Source organism: Spermophilus citellus, assembly GCF_964194105.1.
Source record: "Spermophilus citellus genome assembly, contig: SCAFFOLD_114, whole genome shotgun sequence".
NCBI lineage: Eukaryota > Metazoa > Chordata > Mammalia > Rodentia > Sciuridae > Spermophilus > Spermophilus citellus.
The window spans coordinates 1,282,172-1,305,524 of record NW_027672907.1 but is presented as its reverse complement, the minus strand read 5'-3'; the positions used below and the strand labels follow the sequence as shown (position 1 = coordinate 1,305,524).

At 45.8% G+C, this 23,353-nt stretch overlaps 1 protein-coding gene across 1 annotated transcript in view; it reads left to right on the top strand.

The window, feature by feature from the left end:
• Positions 1-17,607: 17,607 nt before the first annotated feature.
• The window catches only part of LOC308640378 (uncharacterized protein), a 30,801-nt gene continuing 25,055 nt past the window's right edge, over positions 17,608-23,353 (top strand). The window contains exon 1 of the mRNA XM_081312309.1: positions 17,608-17,737. Within this exon, the coding sequence (XP_081168435.1) occupies positions 17,688-17,737 (50 nt within the window). The 5' untranslated portion in view covers positions 17,608-17,687. The remainder of the gene's footprint in view (positions 17,738-23,353) is intronic.

The following is a 23,353-nucleotide window of genomic DNA, read 5'->3' as shown; positions in this document are numbered from 1 at the left end:
GCCAGTCGGCATCACTGGGCTGAGGTGTCGGCAGGGGCAGTCAGGGGAGTTGTTGGTGTGGGGAGCCCATCAGGAGGTGCTCCACTGCTGTGAGGCTGAATGCTCCAGCTTCCCAGCTGCCCTCAAGGGAGGCGGACTCAACCCTGTTGATGGGGAGGAAATGGAAGCCAGTCAGGTTAGGAAGACAGAGTTGGAGGGGAGCCCAGGCACTCTTGCTATGGGGCTCGCTGTCTAGGGCATAAAACTACTGAGGAAAGAAACAGGTAGTGAGACACATTAGCCAGAGCTTCCTTCTTGAAAAGGAGACCACATTTGTGCAGAAATGGAATGTTGAGAAAGCACCACTTGGAAGTTTAGGGGCAGTATATAGGCAGGGCCTGTGCAAAGGCCCTGAGGTGGGAAGTCACCTTGTGCAGAATAAAAGGCATGCATGATGGTGGAGAGCAGTGAGCAACAGGAGAAGAGCCCGGGATGAGGGTGCTAGAGGGGCCTGAGCCCCGGTGTGCTGGTAGGCCATGGGCAGGAGTTTGGTTTTGTGCATAGGGCAGCCGTGGGGAGCTTTTGAAGACTATAGAAATTAGGCCATAGGGAGAGTAGAGGGATCTAGGAGGCTCTGGAACTACCAGGGGCTGGGCCTCAGGTGAACTGTGCACTGGCTGAAGTATAGTGTGACCCTGGGCATGTGGATCACTCTACCCAAAGGCCCCTGGGGGACCATATCCTGATTTTTAAGTGAAACCAGAAATCCAGATTTAATCAGAATACAGATGTGGGGGCTTCAACCCCTTTCTGCATTAACTGATGTGTTAGTTTCAAGAAGACATTCCTTTCATTAGGATCTTTGGTGGAATCTCCCATTTGTAAATCTGAGCAACGAAGCAAAAAGAAAAAAAAAAAAACCAGAGAACTTTTTTGGTGCCTCCCAAAACATAAGCAGGAGCATTGTGGCAGAGGCTGTGTGGAGGGGCCAGGGCTCAGGACGAGCTCACTGGACACAGACCACCTGCTCATCAATGCCCGGGAAAAGACAGGGACTTGGGTGCCTGGCAGCTTGCCCACCTCCCTGAGCCTGTGCTTTAATCAGCGTTTTTATTGCTGTGACCAAAAGACCTAACAAGAAATAGGAGAAATTTTATTTCATTTATTTTTCAGTTTCAGAGCTTTCAGTCCATAGATGATGACTCCATTGTTCAGGCCTGAGGTGAGACAGAACATCATGGCAGAAAAGTGTATAGGAGAAAAGCAGCCCAGAACCTGGCCACCAGGAAGCAGAAAGATCCCCTCTCACCAGGGACAAAATATAAACCCCAAAGGCACACCCCCAGACCTGCCTCCTCCAGCCATACCCTCCCTGCCTGCCACCATTAACCTCCCAGTTAATCTATATCAGTGGATCAGTTAAGTCTCATAATCTATAATCATTTCACCACTAAGGTTCTTGTGTTGTCTTGCAAATGAGCTTTTGGGAACACCTCACATCCAAATCATAACAGCCTCTCTGTAGTTGTGACAGTTGCTTACTACTAGTGCCAGTCACAATAAAGACTGTTATAGCTCAAGATCAGAGCCTGCCTGGAGGTGCTAGGACTGAGCTAGTTTTGCACTCAAGTGACCTCTGATTCTGTGGCTCCTGAGAGTGATGGATCCAGAGCCTTTTGCAAATTAGATTCCCTTGTGTCACTTGATTCCTCTAATGCCTGTCTAGCTCTCTGGGGCCTCCCAAAAACAAGGTGGGGCGGGGCACACAGGCTGGTTTTGTTTACATGGAGCTAATGCATGAGGGGAGTCAGGCAGGGTCAGTTCAGACTGCTGGCTGAAAAACAAGGTCATGGACTGAGCCTTCCTTGTGGCCCCACTTCCCAGGTGCCAGCACATATTACCTGAGACTCCAGAGCTGTCCCAGGCTCCCAGCTCCAACTCTCTGTGAAGTCTCTGCAATCACTCCTGCTTCTTTGGGTCTGTTTCCTGTAATAGGGGCCCAGGTACCCCTCTGTGGCCAGAGGGTACCATCAGGGAAGTGCTGGCAGCAAGTACAGCACATGCCCCTAGGGGTAGGACACATGTAGATAGTTTCTCCAGGTCTTTAGAACTCAGGTTTGATTTGGGGACACACCCAGGCTGCTTCCTGTCCTTATTAAGTGAGAGTAGACCCTGAGTTGTTGAGTCCTGGCCGATCCCTCTGCCCAGCCTCTAGCCCAGCAAGGGCTGGCTACCCTTGGTTTGGCCCACAGCCAAGACCATGAGGGCCAGCCCTGGCCTCTGCTGCCCCTGGAGGTGCCTGGTTGCCCAGAAGCCGGTCCCTCCACCTCTCTCCCTCTCTCACACTAGCTCTCTTATCTTTAAAATATGTCGTATTTGTGCTCCAAGAAGACTTTGCTTTGGGGATGAAGGTTCCCAGTGAAGAATTTCTTCTCAGGATCTGCCAGCATCAGTGGGGCTGGAGAGTTCTCTGGAGGCCTAGTGACAGCAGGCTCAGACTTCCTTCTCCGCCCTTGGTGCACTCACTCGCCATCCGCCAGATACTCAGCGACCTCCGACCTCAGGCTTGGCTCTGGCGAAGCTCAGTCTAGTAGGGGACGGAGTGCCGAGTAAGGGTCTGGGAGTTAGGATCTAGGAATCAGAGCCAGGAAGGCAAGCCCCAGAGCTTCTGTGGTTTTGTGGCTTCAGTTTTCTCAGAGCCCTCATTGTGAGTGGGGAGGGAGGGAAGAAGAGTACGAGGTGACAGGCAGTATGGAGCATCAGAACAGCATTCCGCTCACCACAGTGCCACTGCTCTCCTGGGCATCTGCCCCAGAACAGGGTGCCTATACCGCACACATGCAGGCTCCTGTTCCTCCGGCCAGGACACTGCACATTGATCTTAGTGTGTTTCATGGTGCGATTAAAGTTCTGCTGAGTTTGTTTAAACACTTGTATAAACTCCGGTAGGAAACTCCGTTGCCCTTTCTCCACAGCACTCCTGTGGGACTCAGGGCCATGTGTCCACAAAGGTCAAGGCTTGGCATCATGAGTGACACTGGCTCTGGCCAGATTCAGGGGGGTCCAGGAGTAGGAGAACCTGGCTTCCAGAACACTTCCCCTGGATGGGCTGGTGGTGGGGAGAAAGCTGCCCAGCAAGAGCAGCCCTGAGCACAGTCCCCGTGTTCCCTTGCCACATCTTCATGGTGCCCCACTTTCCAGAGTAAGTAACTAAGACTCTGAGATGTTGAGCAGCTTACACAAGGTTACCAGAGGCATTGAGAGACAGTGCTCTGCCAGTCTGGCCCCAAGGTCCAGGCTTCTGAGCACCTGCTGTGCAGAGAGCAGACACTGCAAAGGCTCCAGGAACCCCTCTTGGTGCCTGGCCCAGGTATAGTGAGACTCCAGCAAAGCCCTGAGGTACAGTGGAGACACCCCTGTGCCTCTTTAAGCACCAAATGTTCCAAAACCATTTTGTGGTAGAAATTTTCTGGAATGTCTCATATGCTTCCTTTCTCTCTTTGGGCAGCCTGAGTTGGCTTGGCCTCTTTTTTCCTATAATTTGCAATTTTTATTATGAACTTAGAGACAGCCACCCCTCTTAGAGACAGAGAATATTTGTTAATGTTTGTCCCCATGCTGAATGTCCTCAGACCTGTGGGAATCAAGTGAACACTTTTCTTTGGATATTGCCATTGCTGGCTATCTCTTGCCACTGTCCTGTGGTGGATCTCCCTCTGAAGATTGGCAGCCACCTTTTCCATAAACATCCAGATCAAAGACTAAGGAGCTGCCAGCTTGGCCAAAGTGCTGTGAGCTGTGGAGCCAGCCTCACGGATTTCCGAGTATCTAGGTATGCTGTGGATGGCCGGATTCTGTGACGATGGCCTCTGGTTAAATCAGACTAAGTTATGGTGCTTATTAAGCCATGGAAGAAGTATTTTGGAGATCTCTTCATTTTATTTGAAAGTTTATAAGGGTGAATACCCCAAGTTTAATTGGGGAAAAATAATAGGAATCTTTAAAACGTTTTATCTGTAAACAATTGTGGATTCATAAGAAGCTGCAAAAATATTAAAGCTGGATTCCCCGTAGCCTTCCCACACATTCCTCTGAGAGCAGTGTCTTGCTTACGTCACTTGAGCACTGGAAACTGACTTTAGTGTGTGTACCTGTCTCTGTGCTGTTTGTTTGGCTTTGTGGGGGTGGGGTACTTGGAATTGAACTCAGGGGCACTCAACCACTGAGCCACATCCCGGCTCTATTTTGTATTTTATTTAGAGACAGGGCCTCACTGAGTTGCTTAGCACCTCACTGTTGCTGAGGCTGGCTTTGAACTCATGATCCTCCTGTCTCAGCCTCCTGAGCCTCTGGGATTACAGGCCTGTGCCATCACACCTGGCAGTACTCTGTGCTGTTTTATTACACATGGGTTCACACAGCCACCATCATTAAGAATTCATGTTTTAGGAATGACCAGATACTCTTTGCCAGGCATTGTTATGAGCACTGGGCTGGGACTAGGAGGACTGTGTCATTTAATGTCCAAGCCAGTGCACTGTCAAGAGTGAAAGGAGGCACAGTGAGTAGCCCTGCCAGGTAGCAGGTGTGAAGTGGGTCCAGGCAGGCCCAGGGATGATCCCCTAATATCTCTGCATTTGACCCCTTGAGCCCTAGGAATGGGGCACCAGCCACACCCATGCAGAATCTGTGGGTCAGAGACAGGTAAGTACTGTGTGCCCAGAGTCACATGACTCCTAGGGGTGGTGGTAGAACTAGGACCCAGGTGGTCTGGGTTCAAGTCATGATCACCTCCCATGGCTGCACCCCAGTGTTTAAAGGAACTATAGCTATCTTCTTCCCTCCCCCTCCCTCTTTGGGTGTGCACATTGAGTTCTAAAGAGAAGAATTTCCTTGGATTGAGGAGGTGGAGTCCAGCCCTGCACAGGCCTGGACATGGTATGCTGGGTGGTCAGCATGGGCCCTGAGGGGTAGGGCCTCAGGCTTCAGTCAGTGGGCTGGTTAAGGCAGAGAGGATGGGAGCCAGAGCAGGGAGAGCCCTCAGACACCATCCCTTGGTGGCTGCCCCAGGGCCGGGGAGACTGGCAGGAGGGCGCAGTGCTCCCCTGCCCCAGTTCCTGTCTGCACAGACTCTTCTCACTGGAGGCTCTGCTCAGACCCCTGCCTGGGGCCAGGGCTTTCCTGGCATGGTGCGTTTGGCTGTCTCCAGAGGGGCTGCCCTGCCGGCCTCTCCTGCCCGGGGCCCTCCTCCCCTCACCCTGTTGACGGGCCAGGGGCTCTTCTGTCCAGGCCAGCCCGGCCTCTCACCATGGCTAAGATTTCACCTGGGTCCTGGCGTTCCAGAGGCTTCTTGTCCATTGTAGAGGGTGGCCCCGGAGCCAGAGCCACTCCCACGGCTGGCAGAACCGAGAGCACCAGAACCCACATTCAGGAGGACTGGGACCTTGCTGCGAAACGGGCACCTGTCAGTCGTGAGGAGAGAAGTGTGACCCCGTTTTAAGACGCCACTTGACTTGGCTTGGACAGAGACGAGCGCTTGAGAACAGGGTGGCCATGGGGAGGCAGGGGCATCGGGGAAGGTGACAGGAAGGTGGCTAAGGGAGAGGTGACAAGAGGGTGACTGAGGAGAAGGTGACAGGAAGGTGGCTGAGGGAGAGGTGACAGGACAGTGGCTGAGGAAGAGATGACAGGAAGGTGGCTGAGGGAGAGGTGACAAGAGGGTGACTGAGGAGGTGACAGGAAGGTGACTGAGGGGAAGGTGACAGGAAGGTGGCTGAGGGAGAGGTGACAGGACGGTGGCTGAGGAGAAGGTGACAGGAAGGTGGCTGAGGGAGAGGTGACAGGACGGTGGCTGAGGGAGAGGTGACAGGACAGTGGCTGAGGGGAAGGTGACAGGAAGGTGGCTGAGGGAGAGGTGACAAGAGGGTGACTGAGGAGAAGGTGACAGGAAGGTGGCTGAGGGAGAGATGACATGAAGGTGGTTGAGGGTAATGTGACAGGAAGGTGACTGAGGGGAAGGTGACAGGAAGGTGGCTGAAGGAGAGGTGACAGGACGGTGGCTGAGGGGAAGGTGACAGGAAGGTGGCTGAAGGAAAGGTGACAAGGAAGTGACTGAAGAGAAGGTGACAGAAAAATGGTTGAGGGAGGTGACAAAAGGGTGTTGGAGAGGGGAAGGTGATGAGGGTGACTGAAGAGAAGGTGACAGGAAGGTGACTGAGAAGGAGGGGACAAGATGGTGACTGAAGGGTAAGTGACAGAAGGATGACTGGAAGGAAGGTAACAGGAAGATGGCTGGTGGAGGTGACAGGAAGATGATTGAAGGGAAGGTGACAGAAGAATGGTTAAGGGGAAGGTGACAATAGGATAGCTGAGGAGAAGGTGACAGGAGGGTGGCTGAAGGGGAGGTGGAAGGAGGATGACTGAGGGGGAGGTGACAGTATCTCTAAGGAAAAGATGACAGGAAGATGTCTGAATGTCTGAAGGAGAGGTGACAGGAGGATGGCTGAGAGGGAAGTGACAGGATGTCTGAGGGGAGGGTGACAGGATGAGGGGAAGATGACGAGATGAAACGGGAGAATGGCTGGGGGAGGCGAGAGGCAGGCTGGCAGAACTTCAGCAGAGCCCTGTCTGCCTGGCAGCGGCTCTTGAGACTGTCCTGTCCCTGTCACGTAGGTGCAGAACACTTCAGTGGTGGAGTCTCTGGACAAGGCTGAGCCTTGTTCTCTCTGTAACATGGGAAGCAGAGGTCACCGGAGCCGAGTGATCAGCCAGTCTCTCCTTTCTGTTTTTCTTCTTACTGGGCTGGGGGTGACCACAGGGGCTTGTGCGTGCTGGGCAGGTCTCTGCTTCTTAAGAAGCTGAACGGCTTCATCTCCCCCACTGTCTCACTCAGCGTGTGATGGACGGTGTTCAGGAAAGACTTGTGCCAAGTGTCGATGCCACTCTGCCTCTCCTGAATGGCTTCCTCCCACCTGGCCCCAGCTGGGTCTGAAATGATCACAGGGACCTGGCATGTGAGACAGGAAAAGCTCAGGAGTTAGGGCTTCACCGAGTCAGGAGCTTGGGCACTGTGGAGTTTCAGATCTCCCTGCACGTGTTCTCAGGGCTAGGGGAAGCAGGACTCTGCCTGGCATAGGTAGGCACTCAGATGACCCTGGGTCCAGCTTGCTCCATCCCACCTCTACACATTGCACTTGGAAGCCCCACCTTCATGCCAGGGGACACCTCCCAGGACCCACAAGAGAGACAAACCTGAAGCAGATGCCCACCAAATGGTGCAGGGAGGGCTCTGGAGGCGCATCACCAGAGCCACAGGAGGCCAGGCAAGAGCTAGCCAGGCCTGTCCCCAGCTCCCTCAGCCCATCATTCAGCAAAGAAGACTGCAGGCTGCTTAGACCCCGCTGTGACAGCAGAACACCTGAGAGTGGGCATTTGTTTCTCACTGTTGTGGGAGCCTAGAAGTCCAAGAACTAAGCACCAGCAGATTCCATGCCTGGTGAGGACTCTGCTTCACAGATGTGCCACCTCTTGCTGTGTCCTCAATGTGGTACAAAGAGGCCTAGCTAGTCCCCTTCAGCCTTTGTACAGGGCACCAATGCTATCTATGAGGGCGGAGTCCTCAGCTTAATCACCTCCGAAGGCCCCACCTCTTAATCCTGTTGATTGGAGAGTCTGTTTCCATGTGAATTTTGGAGGGGACACAAACATTCAAACTAGAGCACATACTTACTGCATGGTGGGTTTCAAAGTGAAGTGTTTCCTGGCGGGCACTCCAGCTCCTGAGGACTTGGAGGCAAGGCCTCATGTGGCACAGGCGCTCCAGTTGCTGTGGTCAGAGCTGCACTGACAGCCAGCCACTCCCTGCTGAGTCCTGAGCCCACAGCTCCAAGCCCACAGCAGTGTCAGGACCAACTGGGGCTCCTTGGCAAAGGTCACTTGAGAGGTTCTGGGTGCAGACTTTGTGGGTCTGGATTGGGGCGGAAGGCTGGTGGCTCTCACCACAAGAGCAGTCTCTGGTCAGCTCATTCTCAGCCCTCCCACCCCACCTCCTCTGGGCTGGTCCTTGATCCTCTTCTTGACTTTGTGTTCAGCTCTGCCCTTCCTCCTTTCCCTAGTCCTGGGCCTCCAGGCTGACTGGACACCACCCTTGCCCAGCCCTTCCTCAGCCACAGGCACCCTTGCCAGGCCCACCTTCACCTCCCTTCGCTGTGGTTTCCCACCTAGGAATACGATGATGCTTGAAGCCACCCTGTGAAGTGTGTCACATGAGCACTGCCATGCCCTTGAGGAGGGAAGCAGCTTCCCCTGCTGCTCTTCGAGGGAGCACTTTAGGATCAGGAGCTGGATTTCTAAAGCCAAAGCCAGCTCTTTTTCTCCTGCTCTCCCAAGTCCCTCTTGAGCTGCCCAGCCACACGGTGGCTTAGCATTCCGTCAGTGGGCCGTTCGGGCTCCTGTTGGCTCCCAGAATGTGATTCCCACATCATGGAGCTAGACCAGGCCTGGGTTCCAGGGACCCCTGTGTGTCCCCTGCAGGGTCAGAACATCATTTCCAGGGCTTTCCATCATCACTTGTGGGGGCTGGGGCAGGCCACATGGGGCTGTAGCCTGCTGCTGCTGCAGACCAGGTGGGCGGGAGAACAAACAGCTCTCACGCTTAGCTGGGAGATTTATGGAGCTACTGGAGGGGGCCTGTCCTGGCCCTGTGCGGTCCGGAATGGCCCTCAAGGCGGGGACAATAAATCCAGCCCATTATTTTTTACGAGCCTCCCACCCCATAAACAACTCCCTTGGCTGGTAAGGCAGCTTCACGCACTTCTAGCCTGGCCTCGAGCCGGCGCCAGGGGCACCCTCAGTGCTGACTTCTCAACATAAGAGGCAGAAATTTCCCCCAAGCTGTAGAACCTTAGGTCTGGAGGAGTGGATGGTGTGGTGTGAAGGCGAGCCATAGCTGAGGGCACAGGGTAAGAGCTGGCCTGGCCCTGGATGTCGTCTCAGCAGCAAGTCCTAGGGCCTTGGTTTCTTATCTGTAAAATGGGACTGACCTGAGTATCTTCCATTACAGAATGGTTGTGCGGGTTAGAATGAGACATATCCAGCACCATATCCCCCAGGGTGGCGGCCACCCCAGGTGGGCAGAACCGGGCCCAGCTGTTATGGGCATCACACATCATCCTAGGCACCGCAACCGAGCACAACCATGGGCCCAGCACTTTGCCTAGACCTTGGTACAAGTCATTGTACCTGAGTACAGTCTGTAGGTGAGAAGACAGAGGCTGAGTTGTGAAGAATTTTGCCCACAAAGAGTAAGGAGCAGAAGAGGCAGAATTTGACTCCACTCTATCTGCTCAGTGTCTGCACAGTGGCTGGAAGACAGGAGCAGAGGTTGCTCTGTAGCCTGGACCCCAGGGACACAGGGAGACCCCACCTCCCCACACCACCCTCCTCTGAGGGCCTGTACTGCCAGCCTCTGGCCAAATGGGCACAGCAGCCAACACCAGGTCTCCCTGCCCTGTCGAACCCTCTGAGGGCAGCTGGGGCCAGTGCTCCACCCAGCCCCTGACCACATTATGCCCCGCTGGACCTCCCACGACTCCCCACAGGGCCCTGGCTCAGACCTCTGCAGCCCTCTTGTGTTGCCAACAGAGCCCTTGCTGCTCTGCCACCTGTCTCCGCTCCCACTGCTGCCTCTGTCTGGAACATCCTGCCCACCTGGCCGTTGCACCCCTTCTCTCTGCATGCCTCCTGCTTCCCCAGGCAGAGCCAGTGGGTCCCTGCCTTGTCACCCCTTTCTGACCCCACCTCAGCCTCCCTGCACTGCCCACTCTGGCTCTGCACCAGGCCTTTCTTCCTCACATAATGACCCCTACACCCTGCTGTCCAGCATGGATCCTGGTAGGGAGTGGGCAGTCAGGAGAGGCGAAGAAAGGGTGTCATAGAGCTGACATCAGAACCCAAAGGGCCTTTCCTGGGCCAAAAGTTGGCCCACATGCCTGTTCTAGGAGAAGGTAACAGTAGCCTATCCGCCATCACCAGCACGCTGGTGGCAGAGCTGGGACTTGCCCTGGGCCTCTTGGCTCCAAGCTGGAGCCCATCCTCACACGTTGCAGCCCAGGCCCAGCATCCCCCTGGAGTTTGTGGTCATGGCCCAGGGTGTGAGGAGTTGTGCAGACCCAGGGCTTTGGATGTCAAAACCTCTGGGCAGAGGCCTGCTTGGCTGTGGGGAGCCAGCACGGTCATCCGGGATCGTTTGGGGTTTGATCCCTCTCCAGCCTCTGTAGGCCTTTTTTCCAGCCATGAAGTCTCAGGCTGATCTGACAGGACATCTGCCCAGCACCCCCTCCCTGCCCCTGAACCACCCCCAGGGCCTCATCCCCAGCCAGGGCCAGCTCGGCAGACTCCTATCTCCAGTTGGTGGCCACTTGATCCTCTCCCAAGGCCCCTTCTATATGTATGTCCCACCCTGTTTTCTCCTGTTCCTTTTCAGTCCCTGCCCAGCCCCTCCTGGGCCTCCTCCCCCTCCTGCCCCTCCCTGGCTTCTTTAGTCTCCCCTGGCTCCCACCCTGACCTGGGAGCAGCCTGGACAGGGTCTGCTGTCCCACTGACTCAAACCTAAAGCATTATCTTCCCATCCCCTAGCCTCAGTGAGGAGGGGTCTCAACATTGGACCTACCCTTGGCCCCTGCCCTTTCCTGCTGCCCTCCCTTCATGACCACACATTGCCTCTCAAGCCCAGCACCTTCTCACCCCCTCACTCCACCTTTTTTTCTTTAAGCACCCATGAGTACCAGCTGGCCTCCCTGCCTCTGCCTGTCCCCTCCCCCACACACCATAATGAGGTGCTGTCTCCAGAGCCCAGCTCAGGTCTGCCCCACCCTGCTGCACCCCACCTTTGCTGCCTTCTGAGGACTGCCAGCCACTCCTCCTGCCTGCCACCCTCCCTTCACGCACACATACCCTCGCCCATGGTGAACCTGGGCATGCTGGCTCTGGACTTGAATGCCATTTCCCATCCCCTCTCTTCTTGAAAAGCTCTAACTCCAGTGCCCAGCTCAGTTTCACCTGCTCTACGCAGCTGGCTCTGATTCAGGCAGCGCATCTTCCTCCTGACTCGGACTCCTGTGGTTCAGATGGCTCCGTCCTCTGCTGGAGGGCTGGCCTACTACCTCCTGAGAGGGGCAGGGACATTGTCCAAGTTGTCTCACATTTCTCATGTCAGATATGGGGCTGTGTGCAGAGAAAACCCGTCAAGTAGAAGAGAAGAGAACTCGGTTTATGTCATGTGGGGGATGACACCTGCTGTGGGTGGCATCAGTTTATATAAAAATGTTCAGTCTTGGGCCTGGGGATGTGGCTCAAGTGGTAGCGCGCTCGCCTGGCATGCATGCGGCCAGGGTTTGATCCTCAGCACCACATACAAACGAAGATGTTGTGTCCGCCAATAACTAAAAGAAATAAATATTTAAAAAATTCTCTCTCTCTCTCTCTCTCTCTCTCTCTCTTTCTCTCTCCCTTTAAAAAAAATGTTCAGTCTTGGCTGGGGATATAGCTCAGTTGGTAGAGTGTCTAGCATGCACAAGGCCCTGGGTTCAATCCCCAGCACCACGAAAAAAAAAAAAAAAAAAAAAAAAAAAAAAAAAAAGAAGTCCATTCTAACTAGAAATCAAAGAAATGTAACATAAAACCAACTCAAAAACATTTTGATGGTCAAACTGGCAGACTAAAAATAAAAATAAAGTTGGTGAATAGGTGGAGAAATGAATACTTGTATAAATTGCTTGAGTGTATTGAACTGGTGACTTTGGAAAGCAAGTTGGCAATGCATATCAGAAACCTTAAAATTAGCCAAGAAAGATGGTGTATACCTGTAATCCCAGCAACTCAGGAGGCTGAGGCAGGAGGATCGAAAGTTCCAAGACAGTCTCAGCAATATAGGGAGACCCTAGCGGAGCGCAGTAGTACACACCTGTAATCCCAGCAGTTTGGGAGGTTGAGACAGAAGGATTGAGGGTTCAAAGACAGCCTCAGCAACTGTGAGGGGCTAAGCAACTCAGTGAGACCCTGTCTCTAAATAAAATACAAAATAGGGCTGGGGATATGGCTCAATGGCCACGTGCCCCTGAGTTTAATACCTGGTAATACCCCGCCCCCCAAGTATATATATTGAAATCCTACCAAAAAAAGAAAATTAAAAAGAGTTGGGGCTGGGGATGTGGCTCAAGCGGTAGCGCGCTCGCCTGGCATGCGTGCAGCCCGGGTTCCATCCTCAGCACCACATACAGACAAAGATGTTGTGTCCGCAGAAAACTAAAAAATAAATGTAAAAAAAAACCCACTCTCTCTCTCTCTCTCTCTCTCTCTCTCTCTCTAAAAAAAAAAGATTAAAAAAAAAAGAGTTGGAAATGTCAGTGGTAAAATATCCCTGGGTTCAATCCCCAGTGCCACAAAAAAATTAATGAATTAAAAAAACAGAATTATTTTATTATAATTGTGTGTTCCCTTTGATATAGCAATTCCATTTAAAGGAATTTAATCTTAAGAAATTATCATGAATCTATGCAAATATTCATCTACAAAGATGTTAAGTAATACACCCATACTATGAAATCTTTTAAAAGCATTTTCTTTTTTTAAAATATTTTTTTAGATGTTGATGGACATTTATTTTATTTTATTTTATTTTTTTTTATTTATTTTTTTTTAAAGAGAGAGTGAGAGAGAGAGGAGAGAGAGAGAATTTTAATATTTATTTTTAAGTTATCGGCGGCGGACACAACATCCTTGTTTGTATGTGGTGCTGAGGATCGAACCCGGGCCGCACGCATGCCAGGCGAGCGCGTCACCGCTTGAGCCACATCCCCAGCCCCGGACATTTATTTTATACATTTATTTTATTCATTTATTTTTATGTGGGGCTGAGGATCCAACCCCGTGCCTCACACATGCTAAGCAAGTGCTCTACCACTGAGCCACAACTCCAGCCCCCATACTATGAAATTTTATACAAACATTAAAAGTGATGTCAGAGATGTCTAATTATGTGAAAGGATATCCATGATAGATATTTTAAAGTTAATTAAAATGAGCACATACATTTTATAATACAACCTTTTCAAAAGAAAATATTATGGGACTGAGGCTGTGGCTCAGCAGTAGGGCGCTTGCCTAGCATGTTTGAGGCCCTGGGTTTTATCTTCAGCAACACATAAAAAAGTAAATAAATAAAATAAAAGTACTGTGTCCAACTACAACTAAAGATTAAGTATTTTTTTAATGTTATGTATAGAAAAAAGACTAAAGTCTCATGGCTTCAAAAGTAAATTGAAAAACAAGCTCTGTCATTTTCAAAGTTTAAATAACACTTTTTAAAACTTGAAGCAATTTTTTCCTGTCATTCCAGCTACTTGGGAGACTGAAGCAGGAGGATCATAAGTTCAAAGTCAGTCTGGCCAACTTAGTAAAACCCTGTCTCAAAATAAAATAAAAAGGGCTAGGGCTGTAGTTCAGCGGTAGAGCTTCCCTAGGTTCAGTCCCCAGAACCATAAGAAAAAAAAAATAATTTAAAAAAATTTGGTGCAATTTTGATTATGCCCGTTTTGGAACAGTAATGTGGAAACTGTATCTAGAATCAGAAAAAAGACATTAATGGAAAAACTGGTAAAATCCAAAGTGTGCAGTTTAGTAGTAAAGCCCCAATGTGGATTTCTTGGTTCTGACCAATGTACCATGGTGATGTACACAGTGGAGGCAACTAACTACATGGGTTTGCCTGGCAAAGGGCTTTCTCAGGATGTGGGGCTTTGAGTGCTAAAACCAGGATGGTCTAGGCAAACTGGGACAATTGGTCAGACTATGCTGAGGGAATCTGGGTTAGAGATACACAGACACTCTATTTCTATTATCTTTGTAATTTTTTTTTTTTTTAAATTTTGCCATTTTAGCCATTTTTATTTTATTTTTTTTATATTTTAATATTTATTTATTTATTTGTAGTTCTCGGCGGACACGACATCTTTGTTGGTATGTGGTGCTGAGGATCGAACCCGGGCCGCACGCATGCCAGGCGAGCGCGCTACCGCTGAGCCACATCCCCAGCCCCTTTGTAATTTTTTTAATCTAATACATTTCAAGATAAAAAGTTTATTAAAAATAAATAAATTAGGGCTGGGGCTGTGGTTCAGCAGTAGCACCTTTACCTGGCATGAGTGAAGCACTGGGTTCGATTCTTAGCATTGCATGTAAATAAATAAAATAAAGGTCTATCAACAGCTAAGAAAATATAATATAAATAAATAAAACAAGTTAGGAACAGCGGCTAATAATAAGTAACAGGGCTAAAAAAAGTTAAATATCCATCTATTAAAATTTATAGATTGATAAAATTCAAATTTATTGACATCCAACTATGTGCAAAATTTTCTGCTGATCCCTGCTTGCATCTGTGAACCACCCAGATGCAAGCAAATATACGCTGCTCTTCTCCTTTCTGTTACATTTTCAGAGATATACATGCATATTTGTGGGGTGCTCTCTGGTTTTGTTCATTTGACCTTTTATGCATTAGTTTTTAGCATATATTAAACAAGCTTTTTTTTTTTAAAGTTTTTGCTTCTGTCCATTCCACTTCTTTTTTTTTTTAGAGAGAGTGAAAGAGGAGAGAGAGAGAGAGAGAGAGAGAGAGAGAGAGAGAGAGAGAGAGAGAGAGAGAATTTTCCAACATTTATTTTCTAGTTCTCGGCAGACACAACATCCTTGTTGGTATGTGGTGCTGAGGATCGAACCCGGGCCGCACGCATGCCAGGCAAGCGCGCTACCGCTTGAGCCACATCCCCAGCCCCATTCCACTTCTTTACTTACTTTCAAAACATTCATTTCTAAGACTGTTTGTATGCTTTTATCTCCTCAAAAAAGTTTCTACAAGTAAACAGCCAGTGTTAAACTTTCTGGGGAGAAAACCTGCACCCACTCTACCTAGGCTATTCTCACAGAGCCTTTTCCTTTAAGTCCTCTACTAGGGTTTTTTTTTTTGTATCAGGAACTCAGGGACACTCCATTTTTTTAATTTTCAGATAGCATCTTGCTAGGTTGCTGAGGCTAGCTTTGAACTTGTGATCCCTCTACCTCAGCCTTCTGAGTACCTGGGATTACAGGGATTACTGATGCCAGGGATTTTCACCATCCCAGCACATGATTTAGTTTAAAAGGAGTCGCACAGATTCTCATACCTATTTGACTGATGTGAAATAACTTCTGGGTCTCATATTAAGTATCAGCTAGGGGAAGACATGAACCAATTCCTTGAGCTTTGAAATAAAATTCTATGAAAAGATATTACTCAAGCAACTAATCTAGAAGTTAGGTAAGTATGGCATAGGGATGAACTACTTAAGTCGATTAAACATTGATTTTCATATCAAAGTGTGGAATAGTTTGAAATGGATGGGTTACAAAGCTCCAGAGACCAATATTAGGACCAATTTTATTCATTTTATGTGTCAATGACTTGGAAGAAGAAACATGCGGTAAGCTTGTTGTACAAAACAAGAGGGAGGGTCAGTCAATACAAAGAAGAAATGAAATGACTTGTAGACGAGGAACATAAGCAGATAAGTGGCTTATTCAGTCCAGTGTGGAGGAAATATGAAGTAGAAAGATTATCTCAGGAACGTGAAGTCAGAATGTTTAAAATAGTAAAAAAGGAAAAACTTACGAGATGAGTAAATAAGTATGCTGTAAATAAAATAATTTAAATGCTATGAGTAGGGCAAAAATATTGACTATAGAATTTAAAGAAATATATCTTTGGTAAACTATACTAAGAAAACAACTCAGAGGAATACATATATAATTAGAGCAAAAATGAAGACATGTTCTGCCAAAGATGATCAAACCCTTAAATTATGAGGAGCCTACTACTACCAGAAATCTCTTAAGTGATGGAGTCACCTAATTTATTATGTTTTGTAACTTAGATATGTATTATATTTATTTTATATATATCAAATGGTACCTAATAAGAACATTTAAACATTTCCTTATAAATTTTAAATAATTTGTTCAATTTTTTTTAAATACTTATTTTTAGTTTTAGGTAGACACAATATCTTTATTTTATTTTTATGTGGTACTGAGTATCGAACCCAGTGCCTCACACATGCTAGGCAAGCATGCTACCACTTGAGCCACATCCCCAGCCCAATAATTTGTTCAATTTAAAAAAATATATATTTTATTAGTTGTTAATAGATCTTTATTTATTTATATGTGATGCTGAGCACCGAACCAGTGCCTCACACATGCTAGGCAAGCGCTCTACCACTGAGCTATACTCCCAGACCAATTTGTTCAATTTTGTCACTAGTTTTGTGGCCCCTTTACAATCAACAGGTCATATAGCTGTTTCTCTATTAACATAAAAAGTCTGAAACATGAGTCCTAAAAGAACAAATCCATGGCTTTTTGAAATTGATGAGTTGTTCAATAGGCTTTTGTTGATTATCTTCTATTTGCTCAACAATGTAGAAATGTTTCTTGATCTCATTCATTAAATAATATGACTTTTTTTTGGGGGGGGGGCAGTGGATCACTGAGCCACATCCCCAGCCCTATTTTGTATTTTTTATTTAGAGACAGGGTCTCACTGAGTTGCTTAGTGCCTCACTTTTGCTGAGGCTGGCTTTGAACTCGCAATCCTCCTGCCTCAGCCTCAGAGCCAAGGGGATTACAGGCCTTCCCCACTGTGCCCAGCTAACATGACTCTTTTGCCAAAGCATAACAAACCCATATTTTCCTTTAATGTCTGAAATTCAAGTAAGCCAAATGTCACAGCTTATATATATATATAAAGAAGTCTGTGAGGGACAAAGCAATTGTTGTTTTGTTTTCAAAGCATACCTCTCTCTTTCCTTGAAATTCACTTCTTAAGAATCAGAGGAGAAACAAAACAAAACACAGAAACCAAAACAACAACAAAGAGAACCACAGAAGAGTAAGGTATTTTGCTTGTGCAAAGTGCTTATCAGTCAATTGTGGTTGACATGCTAAGTCATGAATTAAGTGTACCTTTGAGGGGTGTGCTGGAAGAGTAACAGGAAATTAAAGAGGAAGGAATTACTAATAGCTGAAAGCAAAGGCTTTATGGAAAGAGGCTATGACTCCAATTGAAACTTTAAGGCTCCTTAAAATTTGCAGGAGTGCAGGGGAGAGGGAAAGCCAATCCTGGTGGCAGACAGTGATCAACTGTGGGACAAGTGGGAGTTGCAAGAGATGTCCTTGTATTGGAATCACTAACGTTTTGAGCTAGGGAAAGGAAGGTTACTATGATGACAGATGTAGAACACAGAGGGGCAGGAAAGCCTGGAGTCCTGTCCTGTGAAAGTCTCCTCAGGGCAAAGCATGCTCTGATGCCTTCCAGGAGGAGCTGACTGATGTCAGGGATTTCTGAATTCAGAGGGCAGTGTTTTGGCAATGGATCTGATATATTTTAGACTTTGTTATTTCTCTTCTCATTATTGGAAGTTGTGAATGTTTATATTTTGTTTCTTACATAAATTGTCTGCTTTTTGTCTTGCAGATTGGGGTTCAGTAAGTTTTTTGGTTTAATCTGAGAGAGACTGTGCAGGAAAACTTGACGGCACCTGATAACTGGCTGTCCATGGGAGAGGCAGGGAGAGATGTGTCAAAGGTGATTTCATGACTTGGCTTCCGAGAGAATGACGGCATCACTGTCTGAGACAGAGCGTCCAAAGGGAGGGCAGAGCAGGTAAGTTATGAGTTCAGCGTTGAACATTGGGAGTTTGAGGCAAGGTGAGACAGTCAAGAGGAATTTATGGTGCTTAAGGGTGTGGAACAGGATCTCAGGTGACAGAAGACAACTAAAGATAAAGTTTGAGTTTATTTTATTTTTTTCAATACTGAGGATTTTGGTGATCAAAGGTGTTCTATCATTGAGCTACATCATCCATCTTTTTATACTTTTTGAGACAGGTTCTCACTAAATTGCTGAGGCTGGCCTTAAACTTGGACCCCTCCTGCCTCAGCCTTCTGAGTATCTGTGATTACAGGTGTGCACCACAACACCTGGTTTTGTAGGCTTATCTGGAAGCTCAACATTCCTGCAATTCCAGCCCGCCTCTCTAAACTCAAACCTGCAGGGACTTGAAAGGCTGAGGCAGGAAGACCGCAAGTTTGAGTCCAGCCTGGGAAATTTAGTGAGAATTTTAGCAACTCTGTAAGACCTTGTTTCAAAATAAAATAAAAGCCAGGCTTGGTGACCCACGCCTGTAATCTCAGCAGCTCAGGAGGCTGAGGCAGGAGGATCATGAGTTCAAAGCCAGCCTTAGCAAAAGCAAGGCACTTAAGCAACTCAGTGAGACCCGTCTATAAATACAAAATAGGGCTGGGATGTGGCTCAGTGGCTGAGCACCCCTGAGTTCAAACTCTAGTACCAAAAAAAAAAAAGGCTGGGAATGTAGATTAGTGTAAAACGCCCATGGGTTCAATCCCTAATACTAAACAAACAAACAAAAAAACAAAGCAAAAACAAAACCAGAAGATGAGCCTTCAAAGGAAAGCTTAAGGCAAGGAATCAAAAATAGCCTGGAGTCATGTTCATATTTAAGGGCTGGAAGGAGAAGAGACTAAAATGGTGGCACTGCCCAATATCATAGTCATGGCCATTTATAAATAAAATGAAAACTTCCAATTCCTTAGTCACAATAGGCACATTTCAAGGGCCTGCTGGCAACATGTGGTTAGTGGCTACAGGAATGGACTAGGAAAACATAGAATATTTCCATGATCAAAGCTAGTTTTTTTTATGGGACAACATTGCAAAGATACGAATAATACTCATCTGAGGGAAAACCAGGAAGCAGATGATATTGAAAGGAGGAGAGCATTTTAAGGAGGAAGTGTCAAATGTTGAAATTGGGTCCAGAATTAAATTGGGAAGGGCAGAGGAAGAGAGCAAGCTGTTGAGATTTTGGGGAAAGGAAAGGAAGGAAAGAAAGAAGACAGTTGCTAGAAGCAATGGTAGCATCACATGGAGGTATTTAAAGATAAGAAAATTGTTCATGTTTGCAGATAAATGGACAGAGATCTGTCAAAATGGTAAGGGCTCCCAAATCTACACTTTGCGCTTGCCTTTTTTTTTTCTCCACCAGATGTAAAGGTATGTCTGTGGTCTGTGAGTCATTTCATGGTTGCCGTCCTAGCAACTCCAACTCGACCTCCAACTCAACCTGTCTAAAACCACTCTCATGATCATCCACCGGCAGCCAGTCCCATTCATGTCATTCCTTATTTCAGTTCATCTTTCCAGTTAGCAATGCTGGAACACTTAGTCATATTGAATCATTCTCTCCCTTAGCTCTCTCTGTAAGCAATTAGTTGCTTGGAAATACTTGTTTTGCTACTTCTATCATGTTCTCATTTGTTACTTTTTTTTCCCTTTAAGTTTAAAATTATTATGTAGTTTCAGGCTGAGAAAGCAGTATAGAGCAAATGATGATGATGAAGAGGAGGAGGAGGAGGAGGAGGAAGAGGTTATATTCACCCTGGTTTAAGTAAAACTTGCAAATACAAACCCTCTGGAAAAACCATTTAAACCACAAATCCCATTCTATTCTTCATACCAAGGGTAATCACCATTTTGAATATAGCATTTATCATTCCCTTGCAAGATATTATAGTGTTACTACATGATTGTGTCTATATATAGTATAGGATACAATTTGGTATGTTTTAAAACTTCATGTAAGTGATATTATACTGTTTATCTTTTTTTAACTTTACTTTTTTCACTTAATATTTTTTGTGTGATTTATCCATGAGAATTATCATCTCTCTTTCCACTTATTTTAAATTCCATCTACTGAATACATCACAATGTATTATTCATGGTGGGTCACATATGTCTATATGCATATTATGTATCTGTCTTTGTGTGTATTATATGTATAGAGGAGGTGATGGAATTTTTAAGAGGCGGGGCCTAGAAGGAGTTAATTAGGTCGAGGGTGCATCACCCTTGGAAGAGATTTTTTTCCTTTGGGTGCTAGGGATTGAACCTGGAGATGCTCTACCACTGAGCTACACCCCCAGCACTTTTATTTTTTAAGACCAAGTCTCATTAAGTTGCCAAGGTTGGCTTTAAATTTATGATTCTCTTGCCTTTGCCTCCCAAATCACTGGATTACAGGAATATACTCCCATGCCTGGCAAGATTAATGTAGTTCTTTAGGAACTTTAGTTTCCTTAAAAGCAGATATTACAAAAAACATAGTCTGGTTCTTAAATCTGTCTTGCCATGTGACCTTTCTGCATGTAGTTGGTTCCCTTTCTTGTTCTTTGCCATGTTGTAGTTGCAGCCAGAAGACCGTCACCAGAGATTAAATAGAGGAAGCTCAATCTTGGACTCTCAGTCTCCAAAATTATGGACTAAATAAACTTCTTTTCTTTATAGAAAAAAATTCTAGCTTCAATTGTTTTATTACAGAAACACAAAATAGATGAAGACTACACATGCACACACATTACATTTATGGTTTATTATTATTTTCTGTACTGGGGATTGAACCCAAGGTTGCTTTGTCATGGGGATGTGAACCACATCCCCAGCCCTTTATTTTTTGAGACAGAGTCTCACTAAATTGCTGAGGCTAGTCTCCAACTTTCAATCCTTTCTGCCTTAGCCTCCTGAGTTGCTGAGGTTACAGGTGTGCGCTACCATGCACTGTACATAGTTGCACTTATATTTTACTTTAGCTCTTGGGTTGAAATGGAGTGATAATATGATGTAGCATTTCAGGCAAAGTTAAAAAAAATTCTGTTTCTCCAAGGCAGATAAAAATGGTATTCAATATTTTCTACAATTATATTCAATTTTCTCCTTGCCACCTCATTCTTTATTTTACCCCCTCCCTCTTACCTTTTCTAGCAAGGCTTTGGATATGGTTGGCTTTTTTTGATATTAGTTGATGTCATGTGTCTGATTTATACAATCAATTAAAAGAAAGGAAAAAGTTCTATTATAACATAGAGATTGAATCATGAAATAAAGTACGAATACATTATGCTGAAGGATGTTGCTCATCACTTAAAAACATCACACACTTCAGTAATGTCAGGTTATTTCTTATTACAAATTTACAACCATCAGAATTGCTAACCTTCTATATCCTTCCTTCTAAGACAGGTTATTAATGAGGTAGAAATATATAAGCCATTTTTTTCTTGAAATATTGGCCCAACTTAGAAATCTAATGTCAGTGGATTAAACTTCCTGGACCAACATGAAGGTGATTTCAGGAGTATTGTGGATAATTAAAAATTTTAGAATACTAAGGAATGTCAATGGCCTAAATGAAGAGAATGAGATTTCTTATATTATAAGCACATCAGTCCTTTTTGTACCATAGTAATATCCTTGGTGTGGATCTTGAATGGAAACGAGGGTCTAACTTGTATAGGGAAAGTGATCTTGAAAGAGGTGAACTATTTATTATAGGTCAAACAAATTTATCATACGGTATTTATCAGTTAATTTTGTATTTGTCATTCAATTTTCCTACAATTGTCTTGATGATTTTCTGTTCACTATTAAACATCTACATGTCAGACGTAGGTTAAAGCATTCAAAATATATGATCCCTAATACAGCATGCTTACATTCTAAGGAAGATTTGCAGCATGTAGTGATTTTATCTACTTTATTATTTTATTTTTTGGTGCTGGGGATTAAACCCAGGGCCTCCAGCTTGTTCTCAGTATATGCTCTGCCCCTGAGATATAATCCTACCCCTTATTGTGTCTTATCTTTAATTTTTCAGATGATAGGTTGGTGGATTTTTAAGGTGATAACTTAAAAGACTTGATGTTGATTGATGAGAGTTTTTCTTCCTCTGATAATGATAAATCTACAATATTTATCTTGTAGGTTTGTGAGGATTAAGTTAAAGGTGTGGAATGTTTGGCATATAGTAAATACTGAAAAAAAAATCACCTTTTAGTAGATTTAGAAACAGAGATATAGCTCTCAAGGTACGCTTTTGACAGAATATGGAAGATGTGAACTAACAAAGTGTTAAGTATACAGTGAATGTAAAATTGAGTATTTCTGAAATGTGATAGTGATTATGTAAGCATGAAGAACAAATTAAGATTCTTGAAAGCTAATGTGAACAGGTTAAAGATACAGGGCAAATAAAAGTAGGGTTCCAATTATAGCACTGAAGGTTGCATTCATGAGACATTGGTTTAAGTTGAACTTCACAAAATTGCCACTGTTTTGGCTGAAACACATAGAATATGGGCAGTTACATATGGTCCACTTGTATTTTGAGAGGTAAAAAATGCAGAAGTAGGGACTGTGAAGGAAAGGGCATAATTCTTCAGGTGTGGTCCAATTAACCAGGGCAATCTTATTTTTAATACAGAATGGCTAGGTTCATGCAGATGTAGATTAAGTTTAGTTGCCTCATTTCTTTGTAGGAAAAAGGACCACTTCAGTAAGTACCTAGATGCTTATGGGGACTTTTAACCTTCATCACAATTCCAAAGAATTGAGAAAATTTATAAAAAAACAAAAAGGTGAGAATATTTAAAAAATATTTATTCTTAACTTTTAGGTGAACACAATATCTTTATTTTATATTTACATAGTGCTGAGGATCGAATCCAGTGCCTTGTGCAAGCTAGGTGAGCACTCTACCTCTGAGCCACAATCCCAGCCCAAAGGTGAGAATATTGAGTTAAGCAGACATAAAGTGACACACAGATCTCTTTATATCAACAGTGGCTACCACAGAGCTTCCTCAAATTATTTTGGAAAGAACATATAATAGCCAGGTGCAGTGGTGCACGCCTATAATCCCAGTGGCTCAGGAGGTTGAGGCAGGAGTTCAAAGCCAACCTCAGCAAAAACGAGGTGCTAAGCAACTCAGTGAGATCCTGTCTCTAAATAAAATACAAAATAGGGCTAGGGATGTGGGTCGGTGGCCAAGTGCCCCAAGTACAATCCCCAGTTCCAAAAAAAGAAAAAGATCAATTATACAATATATCAAGATTTGACTACCATACTGCAATAGTTAAGAACAGTTATTTTTCAAGAGACTGTCATTTCCAGCCATCTTAAAATACTCCCATGGCAATAAAGTCAAGTGTGGTCTGAGATTTTCTGAATATAACTGTAGCAGTGAACAATATTTTTAATCTATGAATCTTTTAAGAGCATCATGTCAGAATGGTCTATAGACCAAAACAAATTTTTCATGTCATTTCTCAATTGGCATCAAAGAAGAATTTAATTCCTGTGGCCAAGTACTTTATTTTCTAAGGTAGCTGGACTAACCTTTTGCAAGAGATAATGCTCTTAGAC